The 24406-nt window shown below is 38.1% G+C and overlaps 1 protein-coding gene across 3 annotated transcripts; it reads right to left on the bottom strand.

Annotated features, from left to right (window-relative positions):
- Positions 1 to 1184: 1184 nt before the first annotated feature.
- LOC132130159 (ubiquitin-associated protein 2-like) lies at positions 1185 to 24078 on the bottom strand. Of its 3 annotated transcripts, none has more exons than XM_059541828.1 (27): positions 23941 to 24078; positions 18507 to 18644; positions 17508 to 17585; positions 17318 to 17426; positions 13887 to 14051; positions 13653 to 13730; positions 13222 to 13285; positions 13024 to 13121; positions 12880 to 12938; positions 12486 to 12556; positions 12215 to 12392; positions 11754 to 12003; positions 11227 to 11519; positions 10637 to 10830; positions 10214 to 10469; positions 9583 to 9622; positions 9301 to 9472; positions 9142 to 9199; positions 8855 to 9059; positions 5797 to 5888; positions 5562 to 5612; positions 4530 to 4611; positions 4088 to 4450; positions 3889 to 3993; positions 2529 to 2596; positions 2198 to 2386; positions 1185 to 1893 (listed from the first exon to the last, which is right to left on the bottom strand). In XM_059541828.1, the coding sequence occupies exons 2-27, from the start codon at positions 18600 to 18602 to the stop codon at positions 1798 to 1800; spliced, it is 3510 nt and encodes a 1169-aa protein (XP_059397811.1). In that variant the 5' UTR covers positions 18603 to 18644; positions 23941 to 24078; the 3' UTR covers positions 1185 to 1797. The 3 variants fall into 3 exon arrangements, with proteins under 3 accessions (XP_059397811.1, XP_059397812.1, XP_059397813.1); XM_059541829.1 differs by having other exon boundaries at positions 12886 to 12938; XM_059541830.1 differs by having other exon boundaries at positions 13243 to 13285.
- Between the last annotated feature and the right edge of the window lie 328 nt (positions 24079 to 24406).

Genomic DNA, 24406 nt, shown 5'->3' with positions numbered 1-24406 from the left:
TTGAATTTTGCTACATTCATTGTGTGACACTGAATGAAAATGCAATCGTAAGTGTCTTGACTGAGTGTTAATGCATTTAAGAAAAATAGCATTTAAATGATAATTTTGCCAGTTTTTGCTTGAACATGTTATACATATCTAATCATTTCTGTAATACATTTTCATTTTAATTTTGCAACTTATAAAGCGTTAAAATTAGTTTTCATTTTACATATTAAAACTGGTGTATGAAATGGCAAATGAAAATTATGTAATTTAATTTTCATTTTGCACCAAACGTTGCACAAATGTATTGGAAAATGTAAATGTAAATACAGAAATGCAGTCATTTTGCATATTACATCCCAAATTGAATATTGCTACCCATACGCTTCCGTATCTTCTAGATGGACTTCCATCATGTGCAATCAGGTCTCTGCAAATGATTCAGAATGCAGCAGCAAGTCTTGTTTTCAAAGAGCCCACTTCAGACTGCTTCCAGTTGCGGCCCGCATCAAAGTTCAATACATTGGTGCTTTCCTACAGAACAGCCACGGGCTTCTCACTCTCCTACCTCTGCATTTTCATCCCCTCCAGTGATCTCATCGCAGATGGGCACAAAATCACTCTCAATGACATTTTTTCGCTCCGTTTTTGTTCAGATGTTTTAATTATGGTTTAATTTCACAGCAGTGACAATGTCGAAGCTTAGAAACACTATTGTTACCTGCTGGCTGTCAACAATGAAGCAAAGTCGTAGATACGTGGATGCCGCTGGATTTACGTCATGTGGTGCTTGTGATTGACAAGCGTTGTCGAAGAGGGGGAGGGGCTCTTTTAGTCGAGCAGAATTCAAAGAAGTTACCGAGCACAATGAAAATGTGATGACATTGGCCAAATTTAAATAATTCAATTAAATCATCTGTGCACCTGCCGGGTATTTTGAAATTATTACAATTTAAAATAAGAATTCTATTTTAATAAATTTTAAAATGTAATTTATTCCTGTGAATGCTCCAATCTTCGATGTGACATGATCTTTCAGAAATCTTTCCAATATGCTGACTTGCTGCTCAATAAAAACCATTGTCAACATTGCACAGTTCATATTTTGTCAGGATTCTTAGAGAAATAGAAAGTTCAAAAGACCAGTGACAGTGCTTGTGTGCAAATACTGTGTGTGTGAATAATCAGACTGAAACCAGTAAACTGGACAGTTTTATTTTGACAAGGGTAAAACCAATGTTAAAATAAAATCTGATCTAAAATGCTACTGTTTAGCCAATTTGGTGGTGGAGACGGGGTCACAAATGAAGGGCAGAGGGAACAAAATTAAACACTGAAATTAAAATCCCCCTCAATAGAAAAAAAATTCACAGGTGAAGGGGGTGGGAGAGGAGCAAAATACAAAAGTTAAAAAAGGCTTCACCATCAAGTGATCAAGCTTAGCAGTACATTATCAGGGTTATGTATACAAATAAAAACTACCATGGTTGAATCATGATAACTGCTCTGCTTCAAGTATGTTCACCCTTCTGTTATGTTCTCATCACATCATATCCTCTTAGCCAGTTAGCAATGAAAAAACAAACACATCCTTCAAAATCAAAATGCAGAAAAACCACATTTCATATCCTACCAATACATATATATACTGTATAAATACATACATAAATATACTTTACATACAACAGCCAAAATTTTGAATAAGGAATGTGGGAGGAGGATGAGGATGATGGTAGTGTGTACGGGCGTCCCTCTGATCTGATCGGCGTGTCATTGGGTACGGGACGGCACCTTCGCTGTGGACTGGTGCACTCAGTTGCCCCAGTAAGGGGAGCTGCCATAGTTGGACTTGTTGACCTGGGTCTTCTGCTGCATGGTGCTGGACTGGCTTCTCTGGCTTGGCCCACCCTAAGTGAACAAAACACACCAGACAGCTAAGAAGGCTGAAATCTTGCCATTTAGGCAACTTTTGTGTTTGAATTCATATCAATAGCATTAAAATACTTAAAGACAGTGTAGTTATGTTCAGTGTGACTGAAATGACATTAAAAGAATCAAATATTTAAAATGTATTCACAGTTTGTTGCTTTTTTGTTCACATACATTTCAATAATATCTCAGCTATGGTATCAAAGAATTGTTTGAGCTGCTTTATTTTATTTCAACATTTAGATTCAGTGTGAAAAGGCATTTAAAATAGACAGGGACTGACCTGTCCATCCTGGGTGAGGTGATGATGGAGCAGCTGTGAATGGGGCTGCTGGTGGGCCGGCAGAATGTGAAGGAATTGAGGAGCATATCCAGTGGCAGCACCAGGTGTTAAAGGTCCCGTGCCGCCCAGAGCCGAGGGGAGGTTGAAAGGAGGAGGTGTGCCAGCATGGAAACCCTGCTTATCGAACGGCTGTAGGGAAGAAAAACATTTCATTAAATACATCAACAAAATTAACATTTATTAAATTATTAAATATTTTGCAATACATGCATAGAAACATAAATGTAAAATATTAAATGTTTAAAACTATTAAATAAATAAACGTAAGTACCTGTGTTTTATTGTAAACCGTTCCACTAATGTCTGGCACCCCAGAATTGCTAGAGTTCACAGAGACACCTGGGACACAAGGAATCATTTATTTTTATTGAATAGACATGATATATTTATACAGTCATGGCCAAACGTTTTGGCAATGGCATAAATTGTGTTTTGCAAAGTTTGCTGCTTCAGTATTTGTAGATAATTTTTCCATGTTTTTATGGTATACTGAAATACAATGATAAGCATATCATACATTTAAAAAATATATAATATAGACACTTCTTTATCACTCTTGCTTTGTGACATGCTGCTCCATCAAGCTCGAAAATGCACGGATCATCACCAAATTGCTCATCGATCACTGGAAGAAGTCGCTCTTGCAGGATGTTTTGATACCATTCTTTATTCATGGCTGTGTTTTTGGGCAGATTTATGAGAGCGCGCACTCCCTTGGTTTAAAAAGGAATCCAACACATGGATGGTCTTAGGATGCTTCAATTTTGGCACAAAAATGGTAGCATTTACCCTTTCTTCTCCGAACAATCGATTTTGCAGATGTCCCAAACAGTCGGAAGGGAGCTTTATCAGAGAAAATAAATTTGCACCAGTCTTCTGCTGTCCAATCCTTGTACTTCCTGCAGAATTTCAGTCTGTCCTTGACATTTTTCTTGGAGAGAAGAGGCTTTCACACCATTCTACTGCCATTCCCAAGCAAGCTCTACACTGCTGGTGACACGATTCTGTAGCCGACTCCTCAGGAAGAGACAGTCCTGGTGCTTGCTGGACACTCTGGGACGTCCTGAAGACTTTTTCACTGCAGTCGAACCTCTCCTTGAAGTTCTTGATGATCCGGTAAATGGTTCTTTCAAATGCAATATACTTTGTAGCAATTTTCAGTGTTCAACGTGAGGCCATTTTGATGCAAAGCGATGATGGCTGCACATGTTTCTTTGGAGGTAACCATTGCTAACGAGAACACAATGATTGGAAGCATTTCTTACCTCCATCAGTCTGCTCTTATAATCTATTTAGTATGATAGTGATTTTACCTGACTACTACTCATTCACACGTTCAAATGTGTTGCTGATATGATTAGTCAAATAATGTTAGCTGGTAATTTTGTGTCAGGATCAAAAACATGGAAATTTGTTTTTGTTTTGTTTTTTTGGCCAATGAAGCTTTTAGCAATTATTTAAAATTAATCTGATCTCTCTACACAATAATCTAGAAACAATGCGAATGAACACCACAACAACTTAAGCTGCAAACTTTCCAAAACACAAAATGTATGTCACTGCCAAAACCTTTGGCCATGACTATACATAATATTAAAAAACCAACATGTGAAGTGCAAGTATGTTTGTACCTTTCCCTGGGCCGGAGGCAGCAGATTTGGCCTGTGTTTGGGAAGAGTTACTGTAACCTTTGCTGTACTCAGTCCCTGCTGGGCCTTGCGTCAAGTCATCGTACCCTTAAAATATATATAAAAAACAACAACAATGCTTTAATACTCAACAGCACAAAGCATGCATGAGAATTTGTGTATATATTTAATCTGCACAAACCTGAGCTAAAGGCATGTTGGCCGTAGCCGCTGGGCTGCTGGAATGGCGTTGTTGGGTTGCTCAGTCCCATGCCATGCTGCTTGGCCGAAGCAGGGGGCATGAACATGGTGGGGCCGTACTGGAACGCGCTGGGCACGCCAGGCATACCAGGGTAGTAGGGAAGGCCTGTGTAGCTGTATCCAGGTGGCAGGGCTGGGTTTAGGAAGGTTTGTTGTGTGTTGTGATGGCCCTGCGGCTGGGGCTGGTTCTGTCCTTGGCTCTGAGCCTGCGGAGGCTGCGCCGTCTGTGGGGCATGAGCAGCAGAAAGGCTGGTAGAGGGAGCTGGTGAGTTGGAATCACCTCTGCTGAACTTTGTGACATCACCTAAATGATGAAAAATGCACTAATTTGTTGCATCATTACGAATCAAATGTTACAGACAATTAAAAAGCAAATGTAGTACCTGAGTAAGGGTTGCTGGCAAGGCTCCCATCTCTGCCAGACAGCATAGCAGTCGGCCCTGGGAATGTGATCCCATAGTAATCCTACAGGGATCAGAAAAAGCAAAGAATACAGAGTAAACATTTGGCCAGACTAGGGCTGTCAATTAACTGCCATACAAATGATTGTGCTTAACGATTCAGATTTATTTTTGTTCATGTTATTTACAGTACATTTATTATGCATCCACAGCCATTTATTGACACTGAACTTGAGATGAACTGAACTTTAAGATCATGTGCAACAAATACTGTCATTTTAATGAATATTTTAAATATTTCTTTTTTGCCCACTTTAAATGTCACAAGTCCACTTTCCATTAATGCTTGAATATTGTAGTAATATAATTAGTTATATTCTTATAATAAATATGATAATTACAGATTCTCTGTTTGTATATTAGATGTAATGTTATTAATATTAATGTTATTATAATTACATTATATGAATTAAACGGACACATAAATGCTATTAATTTTGCAACCACAAGATATTCTAAAGTCCTGATTTCTTCACTTTAAACTGGATTTAACTATTTGAAAATAATTTCACATGAAGGAAGAGCTTTGATTTCTGCATTTTAATTTGGGTGGCAATTTTAATTTGCCTGGAATCTACAGTGTACAATGATCACATTATCTCAAATACTCATGATTACATCAAATAATCATAATCAGGCGATTATGTAAATACAGCAAGAAGCCTGGGTCAGGCTGATTAGTCTTTGGGCTTTTTGAGCTGATAACGGCACATGCGTGGCCCATTGACAGATGTTAGCTCTCCAATTCTTTCAAAATGTTTCCTACCAGCAGCCTTATAAATGTGTGAATATCAGCAGTTATGTTTATATCTTATATCATAGACCTATATCTGCCATTCTGCTCTCAATATGTCCATAGTCAGTCAACTAATATTAAAGAAAATAAAGCAGTTTGAAAAGAAAAAATGAAGCTCAGTAGCAGCACTAGAGGGAATTTGATGGGCTCAAACTCACCATTGGTAGTCTGGATTGGAGCATGTGGAGGTCTTCATAGCCATAAATCTGCTGTATGACACAAACAAGAACTTTCAGCACTTTACAGACTATACATTTTACTGAAATTAATATGAAGTATTTCAATATTCACAGATTTAATGCTTGTACTGGGTCACATAATGAAAGTCTCACACACAAACACACCACTACACAAGAGGACTGAAAACTGATTTAAGAGGAGGAAGGTTCTTACCGGATAGGCAGGAAGCAGACCTCCAGGTCCCATGATGTACTGGTTAGGCAGCAGTGGAGGAACCCCCTGAGAGAGATTAGGAGGAGCTTTACCTGCACACAGACAGCAAAGAGTTTTTGGAGAATGAAGAATAGCAGATTTTCCACCCAACTCCAATGGATGCTGGAGCTGATGATTAGAATTGAAGCAAATATGAAAACTACAAACACCTTTTTTTTTTTTTTTTTTAATAAAGTACATGCTTGCACCATGAAGTCACTGTGACAGAATCATTACAGAATTATGCACATTTGTTTGCAAAGGTCTATATGTTTGCTAAATAAAATTGCAGTACCATTTTAGCATCCTGGTAACCAAGCCTCAAAATACTAGTGCCACAATATTTTTTTAAACTGTTGTACTGATACTACTGTTTTACACATAAAATAAAATACACTAAATGTAAACGTACTTTAGCTAGTCACTATTACATCAAAGCTTTACTTCAAATCATATGTATGCAAAAAACTTTTAAGTGTTGGACAAGGTCCGAGAGCAATGGGAACGGAGCGAGGCCGGAGGAGTGAATGCAAATGAGTAACACCTGCGCCACTCACCGGTCTCGAGTCCCACGGAGGAGCTCCGGAAGGATAAAGGGAGGAGTTACGACAGTGAAGGACGAGAGAGGACCAGGCCTGGGTTTTATTTTGTGTTTTCGTTTTTGTTTGTGCGTGGCACGTGTCGTCCACGAGGGGCTGTCGCGCTGTCTTGTGTTTATTTAATTATTAAAGTTTTATTTAAATGTTTGCCGGTTCCCGCCTCCTCCTTCCCATGACTATGAATATTTTTACATTACGTTACATTATAGATGTATTAAATTGATCAAAAGTGACAGTAATGTTTTTAATGCTGCTCTATTTACTAAAAAGAAAAAAGTTTAAAAAAAAAATTTACACAAAAAAAGCAGCCATTTCCAACATTAATATTAAATGTTTCATAAGCACTCAGCACAGAAATAAATTACATTTTAAAATTAGAATATTACACAATGTAACTTGTTTACAGCATTTTTGATTTAAAAACAAATGCAGCCTTGTTGAGCATAAGACTCCTAACTTTTTAATAGTAGTGTATATATTAGGGCTGTCACTTTTTATTCGATATTCGAATATGCATTCGAACATGACGTGAAATATCCATAATCGAACTATAAATAAAATATCCGGTTTTTAAAATGCCATGTGTAGCGCATTTTTTACAGTCTATGATTAGACTGTTTGTTTTTTATTTTATTCTTTGCCATCTTATCCAGTAGAGGGCAATATAAACGTATTGTAGCGTAGGCCCATGACCAAATCAAGTGAATAATAGCTAGTAGCCAGGCACATCTGTGCGCTCCGAACGTGTGTTCTCCACTGCGGGGAACATTGTAAATAAAAAGAGAGCCGCACTTAATCCAGATCAAGTTGATAGACTGGTGTTTCTTGAAAACAATATTAAGAAATAAATTAGGCTAGGCTCTATGTCTTACTCCTGCTGCTGTTTAAGTTGTCACGTTATTGTTTGTGCCTGTTCTGAATCATCATTCTGTTCTGAATCGATTTCTTTTTTCATTTAGCCGAATGTTGTGGTATATGCATAGTGGCTGTTAGAGAAATTAATTAACCTACAAGTTAATCCTTTTATAATTAAGTGGTATTATTCATTTTTAACAAATAGGACACAACAGGTGAAGTTTAACTTAGTGTTGTCGGATGTTGTAGTAAATAATACAGGGGCCCCTCAAGGGTGTGTAAGTTCACCACTTCTGTTTACTTTGTACACAAACGACTGCATTAGTCAGCAATCAAATCAATTTATTATAACATTTTCGGATGACAGTAATATTGCAATTGTTGACAAGAGACTGCAGTACTGATGACTACAAAGCCGGTATAGAAGCCTTTGTGGGCTGGTGTGATGACCATTATCTACAGATCAATGTTAAAAAAACTGTAGAGGTCATCATAGATCCCAGATCAGTGGGGGATAGGAGCTCTGTTGTGGTCCATAGTGAAGCTATTAAACCGGTTTCTTCTTCTAAATACTTGGGGGTTTACATCGATAGTGAGTTTAAAAGGCACACACATGTATCATGGGTGTGCACAAGGATCCACCAGCGTTTACATTTTTTACGGAGATTGCGATTGTTTGGAGTGAGCAGTAATATCATGTTAATTTTTTATAAAGCAACGATTGAGTCTGTTTTAAGATATGGAATTATTGTTTGGTTTGGAAGTTTAACAGTAAAATTGAGAGCCCAAATAAATAACGTTTTGAGAGTGGCAGGAAAAATCATGGGGACACAGACAATTAGCTCTTTACAGGATATTTTTGAGCTTTGTATCACACAGCAGGCCAACAAGATTTTATTAGACACCTCGCATGTGTTGTATCCTGAGTATACACTGATGAATTCTGGACAGAGATGCAGGGTTATATTATGCAAGTATAACCGATATAAATATTCATTTTTACCATTGTCTATTAAATAAATTAATGAGCAAATGCAGGAAGATAAAGATAAATAATGGTAATAGAGGGTACAAGAGGCAGGAACTGAGGACTGTGTTGTGTATTGATATATGATATATGTACTGTTTTTATGATGTAGGTTTTTGGAATTGAAATGTGTTTTTACTCTTTCATTTTATATGTTGTATGTTGTTATGTCTGAATGTGGCAGCAGTTTCCCTAATCTAAAACAAATTTCTCCTAGGGGAGACAATAAACAAAAGACATTCGTATACATTGCATGATATTCGATATATGTTCGAATTTGATTTTTCTCAAAAGTGACAGCCCTAGTATATCGATATATATATAAAATCATAAAGCATTATTTAAATTAGATTTTCGCAAGCTTTAAAAAACAAATGAATTAGGAATTAAAATCATAGCAGAACACCCACACTCTAACCATACTAACCATAAGGAAACACATCTAAATGATATGAAGGGTTTCAGGATACTTCATGGTAACTTGATATTCGTTTATGATTAAAATGATGTGACGACACTGATACGTGTCCTCTCTCACCGCTGGAGGAAGACAGTAGCTGGGCAGTCCGGACACCGGAAGGTGTGCTACCGTTGATGATGTGACCCAAAACTCCAGACCCGTGAAGACTGTTGCTGCCACTCGCAGAGCTGCTAACACTGCTGCTGGGCAGAACGGACACAGGCGGCGAGGAAAATGCCATTGATGAGGGGGCGAGAGAGTTCACGCTGTCCACACTGGTATACTGAGGAAAAATACAAATGGAAGTGGTGAAGAGAGTGTGTGCATGTGTTTGTGTCCGTGTGTGTGTATCCTACAGAACTCACTGTAAGTGAAGATGTGGTGCAAAGTGCTGACACAGAGGAATGGCCACTGCTCACATGACTACAGGAAAAACAGGCAGAGTAACAGATACAAGTAGCCCACATAACGTTTTTGAGGAAAGAACTGTGGAAAGAAAAGTTACGAATAAGTATCTCGCTCACCTGCTGAGGGGAGGTAAGCTGGCCGAGGACAGCTCAGATGCCAGGCTGGGCAACACAGAGCTGTGTGGTGTAACAGAAGGGGGCAACAGTGAGGGTGGGGCAGAGGGGGCAACATTTGTGCTGCTGCCCAGAGAGGGAGACTCCTGTTTTGGAGTGGAGGAACTCGATGTGGCTGATGAAGAAGGCATAAATGTCATATGGTACAAAAATAAAGAGCAAAAAATACATTTTTAAATGTACAGTATACCACACAGAAAGAAAGGACTGAGGAGTTTGACTTACTGTCTAAAGCAGCAGAGGTCCTTACACCATTGAAACCGTTCTGTCAGAAACGGAAACAAAGTGTACTGAATCAATATAGGAAGCATAAACTCTTTTATGTACATTGGCACTGTGCACTAACGAAATCAATCCTAATCAAAACCTACACAACTGCTCAAAAATAGTTTTATAAAAAAGACTTGCGCTCACAAAGGTAATTTTGGTAAATTTTGACAAATTTAGAACTGATTTCTATTTTAATATATTTATCAGAAGTCATTTCTCCAGTCTTTTGTGTCACATGATCCTTCAAAAATCATTGTGATATGCTGACTTGGTTCTCAAAAAATGTATTTCTTATTAACAATGTTGAAAACAGTTGTGCGGATTAATTTTTTGCATAATATTTTTGTAGAAAATGTGAAAAGAACAGGATTTATTTGAAACAGAAATCTTCTGTAATATTATTCCTTGCTGAATGAACGTATTCATTTAGTTAAAAAAATCGTTTAGAACCCCAAACCTTTCCACAACAGTGTAAATTATGAAATTCTTGGTTGATGTAACCCTTTAACTGAGAATTCAACTTTACATTTTCACGGCTCTGTAGTTATAAAACATCTAAATCTACAGTTTCTCTGTCGGTACTCACAGTCACAGGCCCAGAAGGTTCCTTGCTCTGAGAGAATGTCAGCCTTGAGTGAGGAGCCACACCGCAGTCAAAGCTGTTACCCGCTGATGATGCAGCAGAGGAGGAAGAGGAAGATGAAGAGGACGAGGGGCCCACGGCCAAGCTGGGAGTGGTGTGAGAGGGGGCGAGGCTGGGGAGAGGTACTGAAGGAGAGGGGTAGATGCTGTCAGAAGAGGCCAGAGGCAGCAGCAAAGGGACTGGACTAGTCAGAGATTCACTGCAGGGGAGATCATGGGAAATGTATTAGCATGCAGAATGGAGATTACTTTATAGCTGAAGAGGGAACATTTGATTTAGAAAAATTATCAATAGATGAAGACCGCTTCTCAAAGAAAAAGCACTTAAATACAATTTAGACAACTGCAAGACCATTTTGTCCTCAACCTGATTGGTTTAGAGTAAAGGCTGCTCTGTGACTGAGGAACCACCACAGCCTCCCTTATGGGTTCACTGCTGCAGTTCTCCGGCTGGCCAAAGTCCGGCAGGGCAGATTCTGAACCGAAGTCCAGGGCTCCAAACTGCACATTTAGACCAGACACATCCGCTGAGCCAGGCATCTCTACAGCAGATGCGGGAATCTGGACATGTACAAATACACGCATATAAAAGAAGGCAGCATATACTGACAAAACATCAATGGAAACAATAAAAGCGTATTTCTATAATTGCAGGGTTTACACACTATCATTCTAAAGTTGGAGTCAGTTTCATATAAGATGATTTAAATATTTTGTGCTCCTGACTTTAACATTAATGCAAGCAAAAAACATAACAATGACAACAAAATATAAATGGACTCCAGAGCAATTCATTTGTGCACTTTCCTCAAAAAACAAAACAAAAACTTTGTAATATGCTCTCCTCACTATTCAAAATTTGGTTGCGAAGGACATTTCATGTATGTTTATCTACAAACTGTAGTTGGTAATAGAGAGTTCATGACCTCCTCAATTATTTTTTTAATCTCTAGTCACCTTGGAAGTAGGAGGTATCCGTCGCTTTTGAGTCTTTATCTGCCGCTGCTGCTGTGTGCTGCTGCCCTGAGATTCGGCTGCCTGTGAGGGGGCCATCAAGGGCCCATCACGATGCTGAGAAGATTCCGGTGCTTTCGGAAAGGCTTCCAGTGTGCCCGGGGCGGATGAAGAGGTGCTCAGGGAGGGAGGGCTGGGTTGCCTGGCTAATGGCCCCGTGTGAGTCAGGGAGCCCTGCTGTCGCTGGGCGAGTTGGCTTAGCACCAAAGATGGCTCTGGCTGCATCTGAAACTCCCCTACAGTGCAGAAAATTAAGGAAAGTCATATTGACATCAAGTCATGTTTGACTAAATTAAAAAATGGATGCAGTATGAAGAAGTTCATAGAAATTAACTTTATCAATTGTTTTAAAAGATGCTTGAATATGTTATTTGTGTAGAAACATCAGATTTGGTGTGAACACCTCAACAGCGTTAATGCAAAGCCACATGTTTGTTTTTCCGGGTCAGTAAAGCAACTGTAACACTCACGACTGAATTGGGAGGGGAGTGAAGTGGAGCTCTGTGTTCCAGGAGGTTTGATATCCCAGGAGGAGGAGGGGACAGACATCCCCGTCCCCACCAGCCCCCCTACAGGGGTGCAGTTGGTCCCTGTGCTGGAGGGCTGGGAGGTAAGCTGCCCAAGACCAGGCCCCTTCAGCTGTTCCAGTATTTGCTGCCCGGCCGTCTGCCCGAGTTTTGGACCACCCAGCTCTCCAAAACCAGAACCCAAAACAGAGGACTGGAAAAAGACACAAAGGACAGGTGCTTTTGTACAATAAACCACAATACACCTAGTCGTAACATAACTAGAAGCAAAACTGTTAAAAAAGATATAAGTCATAGAATATGTGATTGAAGCACCCTTAACATAGGTACACTAGTTACTGCCATTCATTCTCTAGGAAAACAGTTTTCTAAATGCAATAAATCAGGCCTATGAATTGTCTCACTAGGGTGGCGTGTGTGTAGCTGTTGGAACTGGCAGAAGTGCCTCCGTTGCGAGCAGGCTGGTGGTGGGAGTTTGTAAAAACCAGACTGTGGCCAAGCCCCTGAGAGGAGCCCACAGCCTTAAGACCTCCCACCTCCTCTCGATCCACAGGCTTCTGCAGCAGAGTCGATAGGTCCAGACTACAATGAATTACACAAAACAGTCAGTGAAAAAAAACATAAGCAACTTGCAATTGCTGTAACTGTTAAAAACCCCAGTTTTGACTTTATTACCTTTGGCCAGGTGTGTTGTGGTTCTCAGTTGGAGGTGCACAAGAGGAAGTGAACACTTTGGTCTCAGACAGCTTTGGAGAATAAAAAGGGACGGTTAGTACTTTAATTTTTGTAGCAAAAAAACTTAAATATTATATATGACTACAGTCTACAAATATAAGACGAGATATTATGAAAGAGATATTATAAATGATATAAGCAATACATTAATATTATATAGAAATAGCAATATATAACAATAACTACATAATTATCTATATTTAAATTATATTATACATTTCTATTGTAATAATTGTAATTTGTATACTTATATACTTAAAATACTAAGGCTTATGAATTTCAAGCTCTGGAAATCCCATGGTGCACAGGAAGTTAATTATAGAGCCTGACTCACACTCACATCTTCACTCCAGTCTTCAGCTGCCCACTCGTCCAAAGTGTTCTGCCATGCCACTGAACATAACATGTCAGAGAGAAAGAGAGATGAGAGTGGGGCTAAAGATTGACAAATGTGTTCTGTGCAATAGAGGTCTCTTACCTGTCCCATCTGTAGTGTCATTGTCCCCCGTTTCCCAGACATCAGCGTGTGAATTTGACGTCCCGCTGTCTGTGGTGTAGTCTGCAGGGTTAAAGATCCTGCAGAAGGATACACAGAGAGTGAGACAGGGTCTCGGGTGGATGCTGTATGATAATGAGTATTATTCTAGGTTAAAATATCATCAGCGGTGATAGTCACCCCATCCCCTGTGCGGTAAACCTGCTGATAACTGGAGCCCGACCTCTGCCTCTACCTCCAGACACTGTGAAAAAACAACAATTCATAAACACTAGGGGATGAGTCAGGATGGTCAAACATCCTAAATGTCAAACAGCTAGATTCCACTTTAAAAAGGGAGATGCAGCTTCTCACAAAAGATTTTAATGCACTGCTGACAGTCTACAGCTGTTATATATGTCAGGCTATTAGGGGGTAAAACCCACTCTGTGAAATTCATCCCCTTTAATGCACCACTGTTACAGAAATCAAAGCACCGCTTACAATCTTTTAAATCAATTGCTATGAGCAATATGGAGGACATGAGTCTAATATTTCCCTAAAACTGAAAACTCATGCAGGGGGTACAACTGATGCAAATGACAGAGTAGATGTTGTATGTGCGAGCTCACCTCTCCCTCTTCCCCTGCGGCCACGGTCAGCACCTCTCTCAACAGCAGCGGGGTCCACGCCATTCTCCTCAGTCCTTGCTATATAGATAATAACGTAACATCACAGATAAACATTTTGAAATTTAAACACTACGTACACAAAATCAAATGGAAAGAAATGAATGTGTAAATATTGCTACTGAATACAAACCAAACAGCTATGTAAACAGAAGGAAATCTCATCAACACACTCACCTGGCCTGTTGCGACTGGTCCCTCTGCCACGACGGTTCGCTCCTCCACGACCCTTACTGCTTTCCCTCTCTTTCTTCTCTCTGTTCTCCTTGTTTTCCTTACTCACGGTGGAGGTGGAATCCTTTCCAATACTCTTCTTTTTCCCAACTGTTTCCCAACTGGTCTGTAACATGATGGAGAGATGAAATAGCAGCAGTCAGAATGTACCAAAAAACTAAAAGAAGATAATAGCACAGGAGATGTCAGGTATTAATGCAGCGTCATTTTACATAACTGATTTAAGAAAAAGAGTTTGCTAATCATTACTGTAGAATGATTACTGCTGATGAAGGACATTTAGGATCTTGTTTTATATGACGCAGAGGTCTGTTATGACACAGGATTACCTTCTGATCAACACTATAGAAGTGACCCACTTTCTATTTTAGAGTTTTATTCTCGAGAAATAATTCAAACAAATCCTAGTCTATACGCAGAGGCCTCTCAAATTTCACCACAACAATACTCACTGATGATCTGTAAAGTAGATTAGCATCAATCACACAAGAATCTGGATATTAAGTACTGACTGTAGTATGTTCATCATTAAGCTAAATAAAAAAAGAAAAGAAACAAAACATGCAGAATAATTATAAATAATTTCAGCTACACAAATCATTGTTCTGCCTTTACAGGCCTGCCACAAAACAGCTGACAGTAGCAAAGTTTTCAGTAAAACCAGTTTCCCTTTTTTTTTTATCTCATCATATGTTTTAGTGCCTACTAAGTGGTCTAGTCATGTGCATTAAGGATGTGCGATAATAACAAGAAAATTATATCTCGATATTTTCTGGAATTCTTCATATTCTGTGAGGTGGCTAGTTTGCAGGAGTAACAGAAATTAACTTTTAAGTTTAAATTGATTTTTACCTTTTATGGGCATTTTTACCTTTATAAGACCAATTTGCTTTTCTAGCCTAATTAAATGTATGCATTATCTTTTGAACAAAATTCTTAAATGCAATCAATAAATTCAAATAGTAAGACACTACAGGGCTGTTACCAAATGATATCAGTATCAAAAAAATGTGTATTTGCAATGCAGAGGCGGCACAGAATCTGCGTATGAAGTGGCATTTAGATGCTTTTACACAGACTGTTTAAATGCAGGACATGAATGCAGTTAACAAATGCATAAATAATGTAATAATTTAATGTTTTTTCTGTAATAATTTGATGTTTTAAAACAAAATGTTGAATTCTAATATTTAAAATGATTTGGGGGGGGGGGGGGGGGGGGGCAAATATACTTTAAATATAAACCTAATATACCCAGAAAGCCACGGAAAGCAAATAACGCCTGCTAATGTTTGCCTGTTATATTACAATACATACAATTTTACTTACCACATAAACAGAGTTAGGAGAGATGACTGAGGACAATGGAAAACGATTTGCAGATTCTGAGTACAACCGACAAATCTTGTAAAATGTGTGGTAAGTACTGCCGCTCCATAGTATAAATAGAGTAAGTGTAAGTGAAACTAAAAAGTGATCGTGCATTCAAAAGCAGTTTCAATGCCAGGCATAATAGTGGCTCCCTGATGCCCACAATTTATATACAGTATAATTACTAGGGTTGGGAACCGAAAACCAGTTCTTATTCAGAACCGGTTCTGTTTTTTGAAAAGAACTGGAACCCTGAGCAATTTCTAAGTGTCGGTTCCAAAAATGCTTCTGGTGCGACACGGACCAAGCGCTGTGAGCAGTCTTGCACCGGTGTTCTGATGATTTGGCGTTTCCCACAAACCGAATAACAGAAACGCCCTGCCTCTTTAATTACTGAGCACATTGTTACGAATAACACGCACCCCACAGACTCGCAGCGCCGCGTCACATCTTTAACTGCCGAACATGTGTCCAATGACTCTACGCGCATTCGCACCTTTGATAACTGTGCACGTCGTTTTGTCTGACTGTACATGTACGCGCAGCACCTGCCGCCACTTAATTACATTATATTTGTCCCATATTGTCATTAATATACATACTGACTTCAACTTGGACCACTAAATAAATAGATTCTGCTATTGTTATGCAAGTACCGTATTTTTCGGACTATAAGTCGCACCTAAGTATAAGTTGCATCAGTCCAAAAATACGTCATGACGAGGAAAAAAACATATAGAAGTCGCACTGGACTATAAATCGCATTTATTTAGAACCAAGAACCAAGAGAAAACATTACCGTCTACAGCCGCGAGAGGGCGCTCTATGTTGCTCAGTGTAGACTACAGGAGAACTGAGCAGCATAGAGCGCCCTCTCGCGGCTGTAGACGGTAATGTTTTCTCTTGGTTTATTTCTCTTGGTTCATGTCAAATCAATTTTGATAAATAAGTCGCACCTGACTATAAGTCGCAGGACCAGCCAAACTAAGAAAAAATGCGACTTATAGTCAGGAAAATACAGTATGAGGGATTGATTATTTCATGTATAGGTAATTTCAAGAGTGATAAAGCGATAGAAAATATTTATTTTCATGCATTTTAAATGTTTAAAAATGTGGAAACCACTCATTGCATCACACTATCTCCTGACTGCATTATTATTTGTAAAATAGGGGCTTTATGGAGAGTGTGTATACATGGTTATAAGTATAACCATGAACAAAATAAGTTTAAAATGAACAAGTGTCTTAAACCTCAAGGGACTATTTGGCCAACCAGCTTATTCCTGCTTGAAAAGCTAAATATTATTGATAGTGTAAAAAACATTTAAAGCACATGCTGATTGATGGATTAGCATTACTCAACATTACTTACTACCTTCCAGCAACACTACATTCAATGAAGGTAAAATACAAAAAAATATAATAGTTCATTTAAATGGAACCGGAATCGGAACCTAAAAAATTTGTATACTGTAATATATGTTACATTTTGACATTGCCAACCTTTAAATTAATTTGACAGTAAGTAATGAAAAGTATTGAGCATTGAGTAGTTGAGTATTGTGCATTTTTCCTTACCACTAATTTTTTAATAGTTGTTTAATGATTTTAATATAACCGGAATCGGAAACAGAACTGTTAGGTGGAACCGGAACCAGAAAATATTTAATGATTTCCAACCCTAATAATTACCCAATGATAAAACTGCGAGTGAAAGTACTGAAATACATATTTTCCTCCCATCTTGTTTTTATTCCCTTTAGGGGTTCCATAGTACACGTCATTTTCCTTCCGAACACGATATTGGATGCAGCAGATTGTGGGGGGAGGGGGGAATCACAATGCTGGATCATATTTTTGCTGGCTCAAATTTTTTTTTTTTTTATATATATACTCTATAATGTCAAATCGCATATTGTTTAAACAACAATTACGATATTATTGTAGACAATTTATATTGCACACCCCATATTGTGCATCTGTTGGATGGGATTCTTACAGCATCAGAAGTTCCTTCAAGCAGGAAGTTGATGGCTCTGTTGACATCCTCGTTGCAGTCATGAAGAGCAACCATGCAATCGTCTTGGTTCTTCCCTGTAACCTCCATGAGCTGTGAGCAAATATGGACATCATTAGGATTAATAGAGGAGTTAAAACGTAATTTACTCTGAATCAAAAGAGATTCTCATACCTGTTTCACTTTATCCTCAAAATCTGCATCGTTCTTGTCATAGATCATCTGAGCCAGTCGGATCTGTTCGGCTGTAGCCTGTAATTGGAAGCATAAGAATATAAGTTATGAACATCAGAATGAGTGACTAAGAATCAATATAAAAAATAAAAAAAATAGGATTGAGCTGTCAGATTCATGGCCAAGACATATCACACACAAGTGGAAGCAGACATGGTCCACAGAGTGTGTTTGTCTACAAGCCTACTTCACAGTATATACTGTATAATTCCTTCCACTTTGTTAAACATAAAAGTATGCATTTATTAAATCACTTGTTATTAATAAGTTTGTGAAACGTGTTAACTTTTGGTAGTTTAATCTAATAATAATTTAGTAGTCTATCTAGATTTTCATACATGCCTGCAGTACATTTTATGCTTTTATTTTAGTGGTTTTAATTTAAGCACTGGCAGCATGTTCTCTTGAAGAAGCGGTGTTCAATTCTTATTCTTAAAAGCCAAACACGTTAATCTCTCTCGGTTTTTGAGCATCCGATCACAAGTATTGCGTTACAGGGATAGCCAGACCAATATCGAAACCTATCATGATTTACTTCCGCTCATGCTATTCCAAACCTGTATGAAAGTTTTGAATATCACTCACTTCCACAGTATGGACCAAAAAAAAAAATATGGAAGTCAATGGGGCACAAAACTGTTTGGTCACCAACATTCTTTTCTGTTCCAAAATTAAAAAAGATTTGGAATGGCATAAGGGGGAACAAATGAAGAAAATGTTCATTGTTGGGTAGACTATTCCTTAAAGATGCCACAAACAGCTCAGCTTAAAAGTGAGGCTTAACAGCAATCTGCTCTGTTATGTAAACTCCCCCTAAATCAAGCATATTCTGGGATACAGTACCCAGCAGATTATGGTCAAACTGTGCACTGCAAAAATAATTTGGTTACATGTTGTTATTCTTAACATGGCATATGTTTCCATATGTTGTTTACTCACCTGAAGCTGTTTCTGTGGTTGTGTGGTCTGTGTGGTAGTGGGCAGCGCTTTGTCCCGATTGCCCTGGGCTCGTTCGACGCCCACTGAGGTCATCATATACAGTATATACAAAACAATGTATGTACAAAACAGAAAAATCTGGAAGAAAAACAAGGCCAAAAACAGGAAGTGGTTATTATTCAGAAACAGCTTCCATGTCCTAGTCTCTAACCCAATATTAGCAGACACCAGACGAGTTTTGTTCAAGCAAGCTAGCTGACGTTTTCTGCAGATCTTCCCTTCAGTGTCCCACGCAGCGCCAGGCTAACACACAAGGGCTGTATCAGATTTCCTTTCTCCTAAACCCAGTTGGGCAAGATTGAGCAATACTCTGACCTCAAGAAACCCTTGTAGAAAAAAAACTATTGAGCTTATACGAGCCCCGCTGAAATGAAGACCACGCCACGAGACCACACTGGTGTCCCCTAACACATCACAACTAGCCTGTAGTGTCCTTCTAAAATGCTCACACTCAGATCACATCACATAGTCATTCCTCATGTATACCAAATGACAACTTAGTCCTCAAACAGAAGAACATGGAGGAATGTTTATTGCTTAACATTCTTGGATCTACATTGAAGCATGTATTGATGTTCAAAACATCTCACATCTCGCTCTTCAATGTTTACATAAAAAAAATCCATTTAAGGTGGCAGACTCTTAGTCCTGCTGGTAGTGACCTTTTATATAACCCATGAAATGCACATTTACACAACAACTTCAGATGTTCAAAGAAGGAAATATTAAAGGGATAGTTCAAAAAGTCATTTCAAAACCTGCATTATTTTCCATCTTTTATTCTTTCCTTTGTAATCACGCCATATTACCTGTCCAGTTAGAAAAAAGCACAGTCAAAGTAGTCCATATGATTCATGCTCTATATTTCAGGTATTTTGAAGTCAAACAATAGCTCTGTGTATGGCTGCACAATTAATAACATTTCTAATCGCGATTACAATTATAGATGCCACAATTCCGCAATCGTTCAAAGTCGCAAGTCGTAAATCTGCCTGCTTAAGATGTGTTTTTTTCTTTCTTTCTACAGGTTATCTTAAAGGTTTTTCCATTGTTTTAATTTTAGTTTTAGTATAAAATTATAATACCATGCATATTTTTACTTTTTTATTTAAAGAAGAAAACAATCCAATGTATTCTTCACATTTGAGGCTTAACACTATAGAAAAAAAATAAAAGTTGTCGGGACAGTGGTTCAGATTTTTATTTGCTCTACAAAATATCCACTGGCCTCAAACTCAAAATAAATAAACATTTATTAATTTATTTTTACCCTGACCCATGCAACTTTGTATGTCTTGTCATGACACTAAACTTTTAGATACCTATGAATTTTCACAATTTCTCAATTCGATACCCCTGCAAAAACTACTAACTTAACTAATATAAAGCACTATTTAATAAAACATTTATTAAATTAAAGGGAAAGCCTAGTTCACCCATGAATGAAAAATACCCCATGGTTTACCCACCATCAAGCCATCTTAGGTGTATATGACTTTCTTCTTTCAGACAAATAAAATTGAGATGAGTTAGATTAGATTATTAAATACAATATCTCAAACTTTTCAAATGTAGTCAGGGAGAATGCAAGCATATGTATCAAACATAATTCTAACATATTTTAATGAACAGTTTTTTGTTAACTGTTTGTCCTTTGTGTCAGAAGTAATATATTCAATTGATTGATACACTCATTCTCTACTATGGGAGAGGAAGAATTGTATAAACTTGTTAAATCATCTAAATCAACAGCATGTATGTTAGACCCTATACCATCTAAGCTCCTAAAAGATGTGCTTCCAGAAGTCATAGATCCTCTTCTGACTATTATTAATTCCTCATTGTCATTAGGATATGTCCCCAATACCTTCAAACTGGCTGTTATTAAGCCTCTCATCAAAAAACCACAACTTGACCCCAAAGAACTTCTTAATTATAGACCAATCTCGAATCTCCCTTTTCTGTCCAAGATACTAGAAAAGGTGGTATCCTCACAATTATATTCCTTCTAGAGAAAAATGGTATATGTGAGGATTTCCAGTCAGGATTTAGACCGTATCATAGTACTGAGACTGCTCTCCTTAGAGTTACAAATGATCTGCTCTTATTATCTGATCGTGGGTGTATCTCTCTATTAGTTTTATTGGATCTTAGTAATGCGTTTGACACAATTGACCACAACATTCTTTTGCATAGACTTGAACACTTTGTTGGCATTAATGGAAGTGCATTAGCATGGTTTAAATCGTACTTATATGACTGCCATCAGTTCGCAGCAGTGAATGAAGATGTATCATATCGATCACAAGTGCAGTATGGAGTACCTCAAGGCTCAGTACTAGGGCCGCTACTCTTCACGCTTTATATGTTACCCTTGGGAGATATCATCAGGAAACATGGTGTTAGCTTTCACTGTTATGCTGATGATACTCAGCTCTATATTTCTTCGCGGCCCGGTGAAACACACCAATTTGAAAAACTAATGTTTGGGAGGCAGACACACTCTTGCAGTTTAAATCTAGATTAAAGACCTATCTCTTTAACCTGGCTTACACATAACATACTAATATGCTTTTAATATCCAAATCCGTTAAAGGATTTTTAGGCTGCATTAATAAGGTAAACCGGAACCGGGAACACTTCCCATAACACCCTATGTACTTGCTACATCATTAGAAGAATGGCATCTACGCTAATATTTGTCTTTTTCTCTCTTATTCCGAGGTCACCGTAGCCACCAGATCCAGTCTGTATCCAGATCAGAGGGTCACTGCAGTCACCTGGATCCAGTACGTATCCAGACCAGATGGTGGATCAGCACCTAGAAAGGACCTCTACTGCCCTGAAAGACAGCGGAGACCAGGACAACTAGAGCCCCAAATACACATCCCCTGTAAAGACCTTGTCTCAGAGGACCACCAGGACAAGACCACAGGAAACAGATGATTCTTCTGCACAATCTGACTTTGCTGCAGCCTGGAATTGAACTACTGGTTTCGGCTGGTCAGAGGAGAACTGGCCCTCCAACTGAGCCTGGTTTTTCCCAAGGTTTTTTTTCTCCATTCGGTCACCGATGGAGTTTCGGTTCCTTGCCGCTGTCGCCTCTGGCTTGCTTAGTTGGGGTCACTTCATCTACAGCGATATCGTTGACTTGATTGCAAATAAATGCACAGAGACTATTTAACTGAACAGAGATGACATCAATGAATTCAATGATGAACTGCCTTTAACTATCATTTTGCATTATTGACACTGATTTCTTAATGAATGTTGTTCAGTTGCTTTGATGCAATGTATTTTGTTTAAAACTTTATATAAATAAAGGTGACTTGACTTAACTTAAAAAACATTTCACTTTATTTTGACTTTGTTCAAATATTGTGACTGTATGCATATATCATGAGATCAATATTGTGTTTCAAAACAAATCGAACACCAAGACACTGACTGGGTTTAAATAAAATAAAAAAATATTTAACATTTAGTCTGTTTCACACACAAAGCAATCATAAGGGTTTGAAAGATTTGTAACTTAGGGCATGAGTGATATAGACTTGTTTTTATGATACTTTAAAAGTATTTTTGGAGCTGGACAGCCGCTGTCACAATCATGTTCATTGTAAAGAAAAGTGAAGATGTCAGTTTCTGTATATCGAAAAAAAATGCAGGTTTAGAATGAAATGGGGGTGAATAAACATTTATGAATTTATCCTTTAAAAACCTTCTTGGAGGATTCTCCACCAAATTAAAACTTGTGTTGTGAACAAACTAATGTACTATAGTGTCACATCTATGAAACGAAGACTAAAACATCAGCAAGTGTTACATACTCGCACAGAAGACAAGGCAACATATATAACATCTGTGATGGATACAGTAGGCTTTTCTTGGCTGTTATAAGAGATCGTATTGTGAATGTTTAACCCTTCCACACAGTCACACAGCAAACACCTGACTAGATTCTGACGTATGGAGATCATCAGATAATATCTGGCAAAAATTCCCAGCTTGCAATATACATCATAAAGATCTTACTAGGACGAGTCTAACTGAGCAAGCGCTGCTGGTCACAAACCATTTAATGACAGTAAGCAAAACAACCCACGAAAGTGATTCTGCCAGCTGACAATGGTCTCATGTGAAGACTTTTCTTAGTTCCTCACAAAATGAAAAAAACAAAGGCTTTTCTCTTGGTCAGCAGACCACCCATAGAGTCCTCGAGTTTACAGATAATAAAGCACATTTAAAGAGTTATATCATTGATTGTGAAAAAGGAGCTTGAAGGAATAAGCAGAGCACAACTAAAATACATAGGGTATGATTGTAAAGAATGTACATTAAACAATTTAATAGTGGGAAAGTGAGATGCAAGTAATTACTGAAATTAAATTAACATTGATTTGAAAACATCTACCAAAAATACACTCAAATGTATGAACACAGAAAATTTGCATTATTTTTAATTATTCAAATGACTACTTCTCAATTGAATATAAACACTGGTCAAAGTGGATAACCTCAAAAAGGGCAAATAATTGGTTTATCACAAAAAAAGGGATATTTTAAGTTACAAATACTAAGGAAAATGTATAAACGAAGAACTATTGCAAAAGATTCATAAACGATCATCATCATAATCAAAACATATGTATGTGATGGCTCAATCATCTTAGAAAACTTTTAATAAATGACCATAATCAAATCATATGCAAAAATGACTTTGCTTGCTTTTTGAGTTTCTATAAATAGGTTTGACGTCCTGAAAAACAAACTACATTCTTAAGCATAACAAAATTAAACGAAATATATATGACAGCTCAAACAAAGGGAATTTATCTCCAGGACCAGGGTCGGCATTCTATTTTATCTTTATAGATTCATTAGAGATGCTTGGAAACGTTCAAGTTGCATATATCGTTTTTAAACCTATGAATGTGTAAAAACAGAGCTCGTGAAGAGCATAAGCTCATAGTCTGTGCTCTCCTTTGTCCATGATCTCCAATGTCATTTCCTCTCTCCAATTGTTTTAGCTTAGCTGGCTAACTCACGGCCGACCGGCGTCCTTTTTCATAACATGTAAATCCTCAAGAGCATTTAACCACCAAAGTGTATCAATATGAACTTTTTTAATTGGCGAAAACTGGTTTAATAGTGATGCGGGCTTGTTGTAAACGGATGTTTGAGGAATACGGTCTCACAGCAGATCTAAAGCTAAACTGAGGAGGCAAAACAAAGCCATAGAAAAGCGCCTCGAAAAACATTCAGCGACGGATTAAAACAGATGAACGACAAGGAAATGGAAATCTTAATCACGTAACGCTTGATTTATAAAGACCAATTAGAGGTTGAAAGAGAGACTTGTTATTTTTATTACCTGCTAACACGCTTCACTCAGCCAGCAGCAGACTCCGTCACGTGACCGTCCCCGCGTCGCTGCCGCTTCTCTCCATGCAGATCATACAGGCGCGCTCCCGCACCAGCAAGCACATTCACAAGCGCGCGCGCACGTACACAGAAAGTCATACAAAATACATGATTTAACAACATAAAATAAATCAAAATGCAACTAATAAATTGTGTAAATCTCAAAGGGAAATGTTGTCATAATTTACTAATTCCTTTCTGTGTAAAATCGAATCTTTTCATGCTTCTTGACTTTAAATGAAAAGTTTTCCGTCTCTAAACATACGTTAAATGAGGATTTATTGTATGGAGTATGCATTATTGCTCCCTGCACATGAACGACCATTCTGTAACGCCTGTTAATAATTACATATACTGTTAATAATCATAACACGATGTGCGCCGCCAGCGGTCAAATGGATCACTACAGTGCACTG

The sequence above is a fragment of the Carassius carassius genome, chromosome 47 (genome assembly GCF_963082965.1).
Source record: "Carassius carassius chromosome 47, fCarCar2.1, whole genome shotgun sequence".
Classification (NCBI taxonomy): Eukaryota; Metazoa; Chordata; class Actinopteri; order Cypriniformes; family Cyprinidae; genus Carassius; species Carassius carassius.
The sequence above is the reverse complement of the archived record's forward strand: the minus strand, read 5'-3'. Positions and strand labels throughout refer to the sequence as shown.